General features: G+C 52.5%; 3 protein-coding genes across 3 annotated transcripts; 2 read left to right on the forward strand and 1 right to left on the reverse strand.

The window, feature by feature from the left end:
• Nucleotides 1-1,022: 1,022 nt before the first annotated feature.
• Nucleotides 1,023-3,434, forward strand: BDZ83DRAFT_568838 (uncharacterized protein; the record flags this gene model as incomplete). The annotated part of the gene is made up of 3 exons (XM_060504122.1): nt 1,023-1,766; nt 1,827-2,053; nt 2,105-3,434. The coding sequence occupies 3 exons, from the start codon at nt 1,023-1,025 to the stop codon at nt 3,432-3,434; spliced, it is 2,301 nt and encodes a 766-aa protein (XP_060369290.1).
• A 2,613-nt stretch (nt 3,435-6,047) lies between these two features.
• On the reverse strand, nt 6,048-9,724 carry BDZ83DRAFT_788945 (type III restriction enzyme). Its single transcript, XM_060515688.1, has 2 exons — nt 9,365-9,724; nt 6,048-9,306 (listed from the first exon to the last, which is right to left on the reverse strand). Exons 1-2 carry the CDS (start codon nt 9,566-9,568, stop codon nt 6,190-6,192), a joined length of 3,321 nt encoding a protein of 1,106 aa, XP_060369291.1. The 5' UTR covers nt 9,569-9,724; the 3' UTR covers nt 6,048-6,189.
• A 1,319-nt stretch (nt 9,725-11,043) lies between these two features.
• On the forward strand, nt 11,044-13,106 carry BDZ83DRAFT_568702 (TAP domain-containing protein; the record flags this gene model as incomplete). Its single annotated transcript, XM_060504108.1, has 3 exons — nt 11,044-11,400; nt 11,577-13,016; nt 13,071-13,106. The coding sequence occupies 3 exons, from the start codon at nt 11,044-11,046 to the stop codon at nt 13,104-13,106; spliced, it is 1,833 nt and encodes a 610-aa protein (XP_060369292.1).
• Nucleotides 13,107-14,950: the final 1,844 nt, after the last annotated feature.

The following is a 14,950-nucleotide window of genomic DNA, read 5'->3' on the forward strand; positions in this document are numbered from 1 at the left end:
GCTCTCTTCAGAGTTCTGGTCCGCTCAATTGTCGCTCCCCTTCAGCGCAGCAGCGCTCTCTCTCTCTCTCTCTCTCTCTCTCCACCGGTGCTCGTTTGGCTGCTGTACTCCGTACTCTCTCAATCTGAGGTGCTCAGTGCTGGGCTGCTTTTCTAATCAAACCTCGATGACCTTCGACCCCCAGTAATCCAACAACCGCCTCCTCCTCGCTCGCGACCACCGCACGCCTCTTCTCTCTCCTTCCACCCACCCTCAATCCTCGACCGAATCCTCTTCCTCCTCCTGCTTTTCTTCCTCTTTTCTTGCTCTCCTTGATTTCTAGGATATACAAGCCGCTTACTCGACACCAAACCCAATACCGTCTTGTCCCACTGAGGCCGCCGCACTTCAGTCCGCTTCTTCCTCCATCCTCGTCCTCGTCTGTTGCTCTTCCTCCAGGACACACATCCTCAAAGAATATCGCACACAACAGCTCAGACTACCTACGTCTGCTCTTCCCATCTCGTGTGCATACGCCGACGCGTACGACAGCTGGGACGAAAAGGCGCATTACCCTACACTGTCTTGCTCCTCTACCCGCAGACAGGACCCCTCAAAATCAGGCAGACTTCAACGGCCTCGACTTAAATCCACTCGCCTGCTCTGCTCGCCTTTCGCCTCGTCTGGCCTTCCGTTGCCATCTTTCCATACTAGCGACGTTATCGCCTTCGATACCATCTTCCATCTCAACGTAAGGCCCCGTCTCTTCCTCCTCTTCTTCCCCCTCCTCCTCTCTTCCCCTTTTCATCCACTTTGTCCATACGATATCCGTCTCAAACATTTCCCGCCACTTCATCACATTGGCCAATCCAAAACCTTGGGCTTGCTCAAGAGGCTAGGACTACTACATCAGACCTACCAGTGAGGTCCTGCTCGTGACTCACACTCCGTGTCCTACTCAGCCCTACAACTCCATGAACCCTCAAGAGATCTAACACAACCTAGCCGACAGAGTTCTGGACACCCGTGTCATCACCGTCACCATGTCCGTCTCCGTCAACCCTCGACGCAGGACTCCGGTGACTCGCCCGGAGTCTCCTGCCGGCACTGGCCTCACTCTTAAGACCAACAGCCTCCGCAAGGGCGCTACCTTCCACTCTCCCACCAGTCCTACCTCTTCTCTGGACGATGCCTTGACTGCTGCCCCTCCAAGCCTTCGACGCTCCCAGACCAACCTGGACGACGTTGTCGACGCCCACTGCCGCCGCATGGCCTTGATTGTCGACGACATTGACAAGTCTCTTGCCAACATCAACCTGCTCTCTCCCAAGACCAAGTCTTTCCGCGACGACAGTCTTCCTGTTCCCAGAGGCTTCCTCAACCTGCCCGTTGTTGACCCCGCCATGGCAAAGGAAAAGTCAAAGGAGGCGGAACGTCGCATTCTGCGCCCCAGAACCCGCCGTTCCTCGAGACATCATGAATCAGACAGCGGACTCGGAACCTCTGTCGCCCCCACCACCGAGACAGAGCCTGCAACCACCGCATCAAAGAAGGCATCTGCCATCACAAGGTCCGCTGCCAACACTTCTTCTGCCACCATGGAGAAGCTTCCCGCCCTCAGCTCCAAGGCTGTCAACCGCATCCACGAGCACGTCCTCCGCCCTCTCCGGGCCAAGCCTGCTCTCAAGGACTTTGAGCCGATTGTTCTTGACATCCCCAGACGCATCAGAGAGAAGGAGATCATCTGCCTGAGAGATCTCGAAAAGACCCTTATTTTCATGGCACCCGTAAGTCATTCACTAACTGAAACTGGAGTTTGGGCAATTACTTATCGATCGTTGACGAAGGAGAGGACAAAGACCGCCGCCTTGTACCTCGATTTCTGCCTGACGTCGATCCACTGCATTCAAGCAACCGTGGAATACCTAAGCGACCGAGAACAGACTCGACCCAACGACCGCCCTTACACTAACGGATACTTCATCGATCTCGTGGAACAGATTCGCCAGTACGCAGGACAACTTGCTGCCGCCAAGGAGACTGGATCAGACGCCGCCGAGATGGACGTCGACCCGTACGACATCCTTTCCCAACTTACCCTTCATTCAACTGACATGTTCCGTAGGACCGACGAGATCAAGCTCTTCGGAGGCATCGCTGACAACGGCCGCCCGGCCGAGCTCATCCGCATTCGCAAGGACGGAAAGGCCATCTCAATGGCCACCGGCCTGGAGGTCGACCTGGACGACCCCAAGAGCCCCATTCAGATGAAGCGCTCGTTGAGCCAGCAGTTGGAGGATGACGAGGAGATTATGCGTTCAATGGCTCGCCGCAAGAAGAACGCCAGCCCTGAGGAACTTGCCCCCAAGAAGTGCCGTGAGCCTGGTTGCAACAAGGAGTTTAAGCGTCCCTGTGACCTGACCAAGCACGAGAAGACACACTCTCGTCCTTGGAAGTGCCCCGTCACTTCATGCAAATACCACAACTATGGCTGGCCGACCGAGAAGGAGATGGATCGCCACCACAACGACAAGCACTCCTCGGCCCCGCCCATGTACGAGTGCTTGTACAAGCCCTGCCCGTACAAGTCCAAGCGGGAGTCAAACTGCAAACAGCACATGGAGAAGGCCCATGGCTGGCAATACGTTCGCACCAAGACCAACGGCAAGAAGCCCTCAAGCGTTGCCGGCAGTGTCGCCCATTCCACCCCTCTGCTCAACCAAATGCCCACCCCCTCCACGAGCAGCGCCGCTACCCCGCCTGCTCCTTTGGACCAGGCTCAGCAGTTCAACTTCAACGATCCTCTCCTGGCTCCCATGCACCCTATCGGCCCCGTTGGCGACTTTGCTTCCCACATTGATGGCATGGAATTCCCTTCCTACATCTCGGACGAAGAGTTTGACCAAATGGTTGGTCAGGGTGGATTCGATGGACAGATGGATTTGGAAATGTCCCTGTCTCCCTCCGACCACAACACACCTGCCACCGAGATTTCGACTGGCCCATACATTTATCAGGACGGTCCCGACTTCACGGTGAACGAGGACATTTATGGCGCACACGCCCAGATCCCCACTCCGGACAGAGCCGTCTTCGCTCAGAAGGAGCTGAACATGGCTTTCCCCATCTACCAGCCTGTTCCTGCTTGCCAGCCTCAGATTGCTCCTGCCCAGACGGCACCACACATCTCTCCTATTGGCCAGGGCAATGCAATGCTCTTCACGCCAAACTCGTTGGCCGAGGTCGACGAGGGCTTCGAGGACAATTACACTGGTGGTGGAAACGAATTCTGCGGCAACGACTTCCAGCTATTCCCCGCCAACAATGTGACGAAGATGTACGAGCCACTCTTCGGCGAAGTGCCAAGTGCTGGCTTGGGCTACTCGCAAGCGTCACAGGACCCTTTCCAGTCCATCGACTGGAACTTGGATTACCAAAACTTTCAAAGCCAGTAAATGTGTACTAGGGCTTAGTGCGATGGAAACTTGTGACAAAAACGTTGATCTGGCGTGGGACCAGCTAATGATTTGATGACTGGATGGGATGGGCCTCACAGAGGCCTGAGGAAGTCGGACGTTCGACTTTTCCTCTTTTGCGTACTTTGTATTATTGATCTCGCACATCTACGCTACTTGCTCTAGGACTTGTCTTGTTTCTCAGTTTTGATTCACATGAGATTGACGATAGAGAAGATGGTTTTGTGTAGCGGGATACGTGGTGGTTGGGTAGGCCAGACTTGAGAGTCTGGTTCGGAACCGCACGATTTGAGGAAGAGGGTCTAGAGACATATCTCGCTCAATTTGAAATGGCATTTTTGAAGCCACAAAAACAGAAACGTCTCCGAGTGCCCGTTGAGCAGTACTGAGATAATACACTGAATTGATTGCCAATGGGTAGTCTCATGTTCGCTGATGGACAGTTTGCTCTGGGTTCTCAGACGCAAAGAAAATCAAAGACACCAACACCAAAAACATGAAGCAAAGGAACAGCAGCTCTATCTTGGAGAGTGAAACTTGGGAGCGCAGTGCCCCGGAACTGATTCGGGTCTCCGCGGGGAGAGTTACATGAATGACGTGGTACGGAGTTTATGGTGGTAGCTATGAGTCTTTGCGGCGAAGCCAAGTGCTGTCTTACTCCCCGCAACGTCAGAGGGGCGGGCACACGGGGAAGGACCTGAGTGTGGTATATTTGGCCTCACCTCGGGGAACGGCTGCGAGACATGGACTACAAAGGAGGGATCTGAGGATGGATCTGCAGTCTGAACACGAGGAAGGGCCTTGTAAGGTCTGAGGTATTTTGGAAAGGGCTTTTGGATTTTTGTCTAGGCCAACTTTCCCTTGCACGGGGTTTGGTTGCTTGGGCAGAGGCAGATTGCTGATGAATATATTTGGAGGAACAAAAGTAGATAGATACCCCCACCAAATCCCCCCCCCCCCCAAAAAAAAAAAGTAGATAGAACAAAATCTCATTGCTTATTGTGTGAGACACTCTGTGTTTAGCTCAGCTTTGATTGTGACTTTTTTGATAGCAGTGAATTGCAGCATATGTATGTAGGTAGGCCATTGTCAGCAATACCGCCGTACCCGTTGCCCGTTGGACCGAATTTCGTCCGAGTCGGGACTCTGGATTCAGTCTACGTATCGAATGACACAATAGCACCCTCTTTCTCCAGCGAGTACTACGCGTACATGAAATGGTGAGAAGCTCGACTTTAGTATGAGGGCCCTACTACCCTAGCTTCTGAGAGTGTGTATACTGTCGTGAGCAGTAAGTCCCCGGTGAGAGTGGTCGTTTCTGGAGCATGTTGATGCCTTAGGTAAGCCGACTTTTTCCTGCATGATCCCCGCTCCAGCTCTGGCAGCTGCCGCCGCTCAAGAGCTCCCGTCCCCGTGCCCCACCTGGGCTCTGCACCTTTTCTCCAAAAGAAAACGCGGCTGCGAATTTTTCTTTCCAACAACCTCACATTCACCTTACCTCAACCTCGTGGTATCGTCATCGCAGCCCCGACACCTCAGCAACCCGCGAGCGACCTTCAACCTCGAAGCGAGCGTTACTTTTCTTTTCCCCCCTTGTAGACTGTCATGCAAAATATGCAGTTTACTGAAGTCTAACAGGGAAAAAGGTAAGCTCCATTTCCAATTTTTATTCAAATTATTTCCCTTCCCCCACGGCACACAAGCTTGAGGGGGAGAGGAAAAAAACAGACCATGATATGATGAATCCATCAAAACCTTTTATACTCATAGGAAGAGCCGTCTGAGACGCCCCGAGCATTCCAAACAAAATCAGGGAAGGGGATTCCGGGGTGGGGAAGAAGAAGGGGGAGAAGAAAGAAGGAGGAGAGAAAGACGGGAAAGGAGAAGGAAGAACGGGGGAAACCATGACGCAAATCTTCTATTCTGAACTTGCCTCCATGCAAGCGCTGCCCGCCGGAACCGAATACTCCCCGACAAAAAGTACACCCTCCTTATTCCAAACTCTTGAGGCGCACTCTCCACTGGGAGCTCTGCGCCTCTTGGGGAGAAGGGTTCTGTGCTGTTGGTGTTTGTAGGAAAGGGGATGGTTGGCAGCGTGGAGTGTTTCGTTTGGGATCGGAAGAGTCGTGGTTTTTTCCTTACTATTCCTTTTCCCTTTCTCATATTTACTCTTTTTCGGACTTTGAATCCCCTTGACTTTTCTCTTTCCTGGGTCTCTTTCCTGGTTTTGGCTCCTTGGCTTCGCCTCTCGTGAGAACCTCCTATCTTAACACTTCGGCGTTATTGGGGCCTGGGGAAGTTTGCATCGTCATGTGCTGTCCTCGGGTTCTTGTCGGGGGGGTAGGAGGCGGCGGGGGGTGGGGTGGGAACGTTGTGCTTTTAAATCGGGTTTCTGACACTTGGTCAAACAAAATTGTTTTCTCTTGTTTTGCATTGAGTTGCTTCTCAAAGGACTGTTTTACTGACTTGGTGTCGTTAGAAAAGTTACGCGAGCGTCGCTCGTTGGAAGTTGGGTTGCAGAATTGGAAGTATAGGCGGTGTCGAGGTGGGAGTATGGTCTGTCATGGCATGGACCGAGGTAGGTCAGAGCGAGAGCAATACAATATACCATCTTCATTGAATCATTAGTGCGTGTGTCCTTTAGCTAGTGATGCCCCTTTGCCGTCCTTACACATCATCGCCAATACTCCAAGCGTAACCAATGTAAAAAGCCCCAAGTGACCCAACGACCACATCACTCGTCGCTATCACTATCAAACACCGGCCGCCTCCTCTGCAGCCGCCCACCGCCCTGCGCTCGCGGAGTAGCATCCACGTCAGACCCGTCATCCTCTGGATCTACGAAACCCAATATCTTCTTCCCCTTACTGCTCATCAGCACGCCATCAAGGTCCGGCAACGAATCCACAGACTCCTGCGTCCCTGGAAACTCAGTCGGTACATAGAACGGCCGAGCAACTCCCTTGGGCTGTGGCCTTGCGGAAGAGACTACGATAGGACTCGTCGCAAGCGTCGACGACGTCGGCTGGATGCTAGAGACGGGGTGATCGTCCGAGACGACAAAGTCCACCAGGTCGCCTCCGCTGTCCGAGCCGTCTGTCTCCATCGCGTCGCTGTCCCTGTCGCAGGCGTCACCTAATTCGTCGCTGTTGATGCCGCGGGCGACCCGCTTGGAAGCCTTCTTGCCGCGACCCCTTCCTGCGGTCTTCTTTGGCAAACGGCGGGGAGGTGATTCCTCGTCCATGGTCTCGTCCATCTCGTCGTCGACTAGGGCCGAAGCGGACGTGAATCCTGCGGCGCGCTTCGTCGTCCCGGTCGATCGGCGTTTCTTTGGCCTTGATTCCTCAAGGGGTTCATCTTCGTCGGACGACACTGCCGTCGCAATTTTGCCCAGAGACCTAGGACCCGACGCTCCATCTTCTGTATCGCTCGCAAATGATGGCACTGGTATCTCCTCGTACCGGGTCGTGTCTTCCTCCCCAAAACGGCGCACCCAACGATTTCTCTCATCTTGATTCTTGGCAAACTTCTGACACAGCTTTACATATCTCTTCGTACGCTGGCTGTGCTGAACCTTGCTGACCGGTCGAAGCCGGCGCTGGAGCATTGGGTACGACGTCAGCTCCGGCATCTCTGTTTCTTCAATCTTGGTCCGACTGGCAGGCAGCGACCGGTACACCTTGTCCAACTCGACCAGTTGCGCTTCCGTGAGCACGACCGAATCGAGCGAGGGCACGTCGGTGATGAAGTCAGCCTCCGTCGGCTGTTGCTGCTGCTCTTGCTTTTTGGGGCGGCCTCTTTTGGGCGCCGCACCGGGTTTGCCGATGGCGGATGCTTTCACGAAGCCCATCTCGACACCGTCGGGCATGTGGAACTTCTTGGGCGGTAGTTTCTTCCTCGCCCTCCCTTTCTTGGGCTCCGGAAGCGACGGGTTCTGCGTATTCTCGATAGGGATCTCGATATGCTGCATGTCCACCTCCGGACGGATCTCCCGAGGAACGATACGAGTGGAAAGGTCGTGACGGAAGTTGAACTTGCTCCCTTCGCAGATCAACTTTTGCATTTCCGCATAGTTGTCTTTCGACCTGGCAAAAGCATCCTCCTCCTTGCCCCTCATTAGCAGTAGCACAATATTTCCAGCCCTCTTTCGACCCGTTCTACCCATTCGTTGTAGCATTCGAATTGGCGAGGACGAGGCATCGTAGCAGACAATCAAATCGACCTGGCCAATGTCCAGTCCCTCTTCTCCGATGGACGTTGCGACCAGAACGTTGTATTCGCCATCCTTGAACTTTTGTATCGTCGCAATCTGTTCGGCCTGCTTCATGCCTGCGGATCGCTTCGAGTCGGCTTGTCCCACGAAGACAGTGGCCTTGATCAGCGGTTTGTGGACATTCAGTACCTTGACAATATCTTCGGCACTGTCTCTATACTCGCTGAACACTATAATTCGAGTGGAGGTTGCACCGGCATCCATGAAATGGTTCAGGACGGTGTCCTGCAGAGCGGCGAGCTTTGGGTGGCCGACGAAGCCGTCCAGGCGAAGCCACTTTTCTACCCTGGTCATCATCTCCTGGAAGCTCGAGTCGTTAACAATTTGCTTCTTGTACTTGGAGCCCTTCTCGCCCTTGTCCTCGATTTCGCTTCGAAATTCTTTGAGATTTTCATAAAAGGGCCTGATGCCATGGAAGTTGAGGAGTTTGATCGCGTGGGCCAAGCTTTGCAAAATGCTGAAGATGGCCCTCATCATGAACTGCACCCCAGGATTGGCTCTTCTGCCGACGTTGGCGAACCAATCTTGTTGCTGCTTCACCAGACCATACGTCGTGATCGCCATTGGATCTCTTCCGTAGTATATGTTTTGCTGGGTCAGCTTATCCATCAACGGTTTCAGAGCTTTCGTGAACAGCTCCTTGATCTCGCACATCTCATCCGAGGGGTCGAGTACTACTTGCTCGACATTCCTTGAATGAACGTATTGACGGATATCGATCGAATCCTCTGTGCGGATCTCGATGTGGGATATTCCGAGATTGTCGATAATCTCTTGCACAGTCTCAACCTTCGACCCTGGTGTCGCTGTCAAGGCAAGTAGACGGAAGTAGGGATTGTACTGGCGTATTCTCTTCACCACTTTTGCGTATGCGTACTCGCCCGTTGCTCGATGAGCCTCATCAATTACCAGAAGCACAATAGATTTTGGATCTGCATAACCGTGTGAAATGTCGTTTTGAAGAGTTTGCGGCGTCATGAAAAACACCCGCTTTGACGCCCATTCGTCTACTCTGAGAGTGGGCGCTGTGTCGCCAGTGAGAAGAGTGGTTTCTGACCGGGGTATGCCCACAATATTGAAGCAAGCGTCGACTTGTTGAGCTACGAGCGGCTTGGTAGGCGCAACAAACACGATTTTGGCGTCCTTTGTCCAACGATAGTAGTTGAGCATCACCGTTGCAGCAATGAACGTTTTACCGAGACCCGTAGGTAGTGCGACGAGTGTATTGTTGAACAGACCGTTTTTGACGATACTGAACTGGTAATCTCTCGTGGCGCCAAGGTTGGTGGGATAGATCCACGTCTTCATGGCTTCGCGATCTATCGCGTGTTGAGAGGGAGCCTCCAATGGCTTGTCACCTCGGTAGACACGACCAAAGCCTGGCTGTTGCGGCTGAGTAGAGGCGTTATCTACCACCCTGCCGCCTAGTAAAGTTGTCTGGCGAAGGTTTGATGATGAAGTGCGTGTTAGTCCATTTCTGGCGAGTGGTGCAACAGGCTCCGGTGATGAGGAGAACGCGTCTGAAGGCAAATCATCCAACTCGGTTCCTGGAGGCTGAACCACTGTCTTTGCCATGTTCTGAAGTGCTTATTAGCACATGCCTTTCTCATAAAAGTCAATCAGCAAGTGAGCTTACTCTAGGTCCTACACTAAGACCAGATGGTTGGGCTTGTCGTCCAGCGTTGGCCCGGCTGTAAGATGGTGCCAGGGCCTGCGCGACAGATGATGTTCTGCCATTTTGTAACTTGATGCCCGAGCTCGCAGGTATGGCTTGGCTTTGACTGAGTGCCTCAACCAAATCCTCGTCTGCGAGATCATCATCGTATTCGTCTGAATCCATTTCGCGAAGAGTGATTGATACTCAGTCAATCAGACACTGATTCACCTTCGAGATGTGATCATAGTGCGGCCTATTTGTGATAACGGCGATCTCACGATGTTTGGGATTTTGACGAGGATGTCCGTGAAATAGTCAGGGCAGTGGTCAAAGGCGCGGTGGCAACCTCTTTACGCCTAGTACATCACTCTCACCACAGACGCGTCGTTGCGCGAAAGCGTATCTGAGTCACATGACTATGTATGCTTATGTAATTGGACTTAGAGCTGAGAGCTCAAGCTCAAGCCTTCAGGGTCTCGGGCGGGGCAGACGACGAGGTACCTACTTTGGTGCCCGCCCGACCCTGAGACCAATTCACAATGCTTTGTACTTATTCCCTGCCGGGTAAAGCTCCCAACGAAGTGACACTCGGGCGTCTTTCGTTGTACTCTCATGAATTTTTATCTTTATGATTGCCGTAGACCCATTATAGGCCTCCCCTCGCTCATTCGCGACACTGCTGTGCCAACCATTGGCGGTGGATAGCTGACACGTTCAAACCAGGTACAGACATTCCTCTACTTCCTCAATAGAACTTGCCTGAATTATCCCTCGGTGACTGTTATTTTGCGAAAGTGTACCTTACCATAAGGCAGAATAGGTAGGCAGTCATAGGAAAGAAAGCAACATCCAATGACTGCTTTGACATCCTGCGCACCTGGGTGCCTGCCTTCCAACGATTATGTAAGGAGACAAAGTATATAGATTGAGGGCCAGGACGGAAATCGGCTAGTCTTATTTGAGAGAGGTCGCATGCGACCGGAGCGTTCCTGCCTGTGTGCCTGCTGGAGGAGGTCTGTAGTGGGGCTAACCCAAACGTCACTGCTTTTCGCGACCGACGAATTTCTTCATTGCTTTCTCCGTCACCTCATCACTCACCCATAACCTGCGACACCACCTCTAAAACTGCGCATTCTTTGCAGAGATCCGCATCGAAGGCTCTCCTACATTCTTCTTTGTCGTGGGCTCAAAGCGATACCGATTTTACATACTCTATTTACGGCGGTCCACGAGCCTGCGCCTTGGCCCATCCGGCCTTTGTCTTCCGAAGCTGTCCGCGACATAGCGAAACACAACCGTCTTTCGCTTTACACCGATCCAGAGAATTCCTTGAGGATCCAACAGGCTTTATTTGACTTCTCCGAAGCGTGCTGTCATCTCGCTCTCGCTCAAACGCGTATCCTTCAGCGAAAGAATAAGCGAAAACAACCTTCGAATACTCTCTGCCTACGAACGTCCTCTACCTACAATCACCTTTAGCTACGCCTTATTGTTGCACCATTCTAATTATGGCGCCTCCAAGAGCTCCTCGCGGTACCCCATCGGGACCAGCACGCGAGGGCCGCAACTCTACACTGGGTGCCAAAACCTCGCGCGGTGGTGGAATCCAGAAGCGCAAAGGTGGCAGAACCCAACCCGACAGGGATGGAGATCTCGACATGGGAAGCGGTGCTGGAGCAAGCAACACTCGCCGTTCAAACAACCTGAACAGAGGACCGTCGGACGATTCCAATAATTCGAGACCTCAACGATCGGCGAGGTCTAATGGTCCCCCCACCAAGTCAGGCTCGAAAGTACACCAGGCGATTGCTCGACACTTGGACACTGGCGATGGAAACGACCTGGTATCGAGAAGGAAAGGACAGGGACCTGGTCTCGTCTGGCTCAGTGTCAAGGGGTTGAAGGAGAGTAAAGCTGCGAGCAACAATGACGGTGGACTGCGGGATCTGATCATGTTTCTGGAGCGGAAAGCCACAACTCTGTCCGGTCGCAATAAAACGGTGCACATCAAGAAGGTATGTCGCGTTGCTGTGAGGCTTGGGGGAACTACATAGGGACGCCGAATGATCCAGCCTCGTTGAAACGCCAGTTACTCCGCGAAACGAGAAACAAATAGCTCATACCGGCTGCTTATGCCCCCTCCTAGCTGGGGTGAAGTTTATAAACTACGAAAATCGCTAACATTCAATAGTCAAGTCTGAAGGGGGATTTGGTCAGTGTTGCGGCAAGCAAGGAAGATGCGGAAGAAATCTTGAAGGTCAACACTTTCACATTTGCCGGTACTCAGCTGGAGATCACCGATAGTGACGGATCCATGGCCAAGGCAAATGAGGCATCTGCTGCAGCACAGGAAACAAAACAAAAACTCCAAGGCATCATGTCGCTCAGATACGATATGGAGAACAAGCTTCTGCGACTTGACGCTCTGAACCAAGATGAAGGCTTGATCCAGATGGGAATGCTGGAATCCAAGGATAGAGCAGAGAAGCTTTTCAAGGTCATGATGAGAATCTGCGACGAACTGTTCAAGACAGCACAGGAAAAGATTGATGCAATCCACAGCATCAGCTTGGCCAACAACAATATTGACACAGTCGCGCAAGTCGAAGAGATGGCGGATACCTTCCCTGATCTCAAGAATCTTGATCTTAGTGGGAACCAGATCGACAATATTGCTGGCCTGTCAAGATGGAGATCAAAGCTCAAGAAGCTTGAGACTCTGTACCTGACGGGTAACCCGATTCCGATCGCGGATCCCAAAGTCGTGCTCGAGCTGTTGCACTTCTTCCCCAAGTTGCAAGTTCTGAACGGTGAGCAATTGACACCGGAACGAATTGCGGAACTCAAGGCAGCTGGCCGCCCGAAACCGATCCCTCAACGCGGGCCCGATTTCCGGGACGCCAACGGCATCGGAGAAGCCTTCCTGTTGGAATTCTTCCTTGGTTTCGACACCGACCGCACTGCTCTCCTTACCAAATACTACGACGACAACAGCCAGTTTTCTCTCGCGGTCGACACGCGCGCCATTCGTGACGAGAGCCAACCGCAGCCGATGCCCTGGTCATCGTACATCAAGCAGTCTCGCAATTTGATGAAGATTACGACCCCGGCTGCTCGAGCTGCCAGGCTGATTACGGGCAGAGAGGCAATCTGGAACCTGTGGAACGACCTTCCGAAGACACAGCACCCAGATATCAAGTCGGATATCAGCAAATACATCATGGACTGCCATCTCCTGCCTGGTCTCGCCGACCCTTCTGGCCAAACCCAAAGTGGCGTGGACGGCATGATTATTTCAGTACATGGACAATTCGAAGAGTGCGACAAAGCTGGCAAGACGGGACTGAGAAGCTTCTCGCGCACATTCGTTCTAGGACCCGGACGCCCCAACACCAACCCGATCCGAGTCATCAGCGACATGCTCTCCCTCAGAGCCTTTAACCCCCTCCCGAACGTCTTTGTTGCCGAAGCCCAAGCACCGGCTCCGTCTGCCCAGGAACAAGAACAACGACAGGCCATGATCGTCGAGCTATCGAAGCAGACGACAATGACACCCACTTACTCGGAGATGTGTCTGTCCGATGTCGCCTGGGACTTTACCAGAGCCTTGGCAGTCTTCCACGAGAAAAAGGTAAGAAACCCCGAAACCTGGAACATTCAAAGACCAATATTAAGCCTCGCGTAGTCTCAATTACCACCAGATGCCTTTGCCAGTGTTTAGAAAATGCTGTGCTCGTCCCCGTCGTTCTGGGGCCCCTGAAGGGCCCGGAGGACATGGATGGATTAGGAAAGATCACGATGGGGCCGTACTAGTTGTGTACGACATCGGCCGTCTGGCCCACACAGGGCGAAATATTGAAGAGAGAAAACCAAAAAGGAAGGGTGAAGAGAGGATTAAACTCCACACTCTTGTTGAAATGGCGAACAATATTGGGAAGGGGTCCTGGACAATCGTCCATGGCTCGGAGGAAAGGAGGAATAGTCATTTACCCCAGGCGTGAGGTGGAACTAGATGGGAAAATCCAGAGATCGACTTGGCGATGGATTTGGGGGACGTTCCCGAGAGGCATTCGTACCTATATACACTTGGCCGCGAAAGAAAAAGCGAAGTGCATCATAGAGGCAGCGGCGTTTTGTTTTGACGTTTAAGGAGATGATTGCTTTTACAGTGGTAGGGTGGTGGAGGAACGGGAGAATACCATTGAGATTGCTCGCCTACCTAAAGCGTTCATCACACCGCCGCCCACTTACAGTGACCATCCGAACATTAATCATTCAAGAATGACTAAATTGACAACTTGACTTCACTTTGCCGGTCAAAGACTAAACATGGAGTAATGAAAGGAATCATCTAGGCACACGACGCCAAAGACAGACGTCATGGATGGATTCCCTACGCTGCGGTGACATTTCGCAAAAAAGAGATTCGGCATCGACCTACACCAAAAAAATGTATATTTGATTATAAGGCTGAGTTATCAGTGATCAAAGGAGAATAACTTGAGTAAACCAATAGGAGCGACGGGGTATGAGGTGATAAAGGGCCGAGTGGGAATTCCCGCAGGCGCGCGCTGGCTAATGACGGTCACGAGGTGATGTGATGACGAGGAAGAGACATTCTGCTTTTTTTTTGAGTTTAATGAAGAGCGGCAAGGAAAGGTCAAGGTTAAGGGCATGAGGTTTTGTGGTTAGTTGCGTTCGCCAGTGATGGCAGCGAGTGACATTCTTGATTTCCGATTTCTCTTTTTGGGGGGTGGACAGGACGAATCGGATCCGAAGAGTGAATTGTACGGAGTGAGACTTTCAATCAGTGTGTGTGTCCGGAGTAGCATCTTTGTGGTGACTTGATGAATCGGTTCGTAGATGTGATTCAAGGTCCATATCTCGGGCGCTTACGTGGTGCCGGTAGCATCTTTCTTCGATCGGCGCGAAGATCACATGCCCCCAAGGTCTTTCGTATTTTGGCTCACCGACTAGAAAGCGAGTGAGTGGATGGACAGCATGCTGGGCGCGCGCGCGAATCACAATTTAGTCTTCGTGTCTTGGGTAACTGGGTGTGGCGATGCAGACTAGAGGCGATTGATTGATTGATTTGATCGATTGGGCGGGTTCATGCTGGGAAGAGGCCACTTGCTGAATGATGATGTGCATTCGCCCGTTTCCCGCTGCAGAGTTGACGTTGATGACTAAGGACAGAGGAGGTACCGTACGCACTACGCCGTGCTGTAGAGTACCTTGGTGAAGAGGAAAGGAGAGTATCCGATTCGATGTCATGCAGCGTGCCGGGTGATCCCTTTCCACACCACATCTCTGGAAAGGGTGGTCCTGTGTTTTCTATTTGTGTGGCTGCCTGGGTGCTTCGTAATTACCATGGTAGGATGTGTCGCGCTTGGAGAGAGGCTCATTTGGACAGATTAGCTCAGCGTGCATGCGATTCGTGATGAAGAAGCTAGATTCGCGTAGCCGCCCGGGAGGTGGAAATGGTCCACGCTCTTTTGCCGCCTTGCGATCACCTATGAATATCTTGGATGTGGGAAAGCCCAGGTAATCACTTTTGCCATAGCG

Source organism: Colletotrichum acutatum, assembly GCF_030867785.1.
Source record: "Colletotrichum acutatum strain CBS 112980 chromosome Unknown BDZ83scaffold_12, whole genome shotgun sequence".
Lineage (NCBI taxonomy): Eukaryota > Fungi > Ascomycota > Sordariomycetes > Glomerellales > Glomerellaceae > Colletotrichum > Colletotrichum acutatum.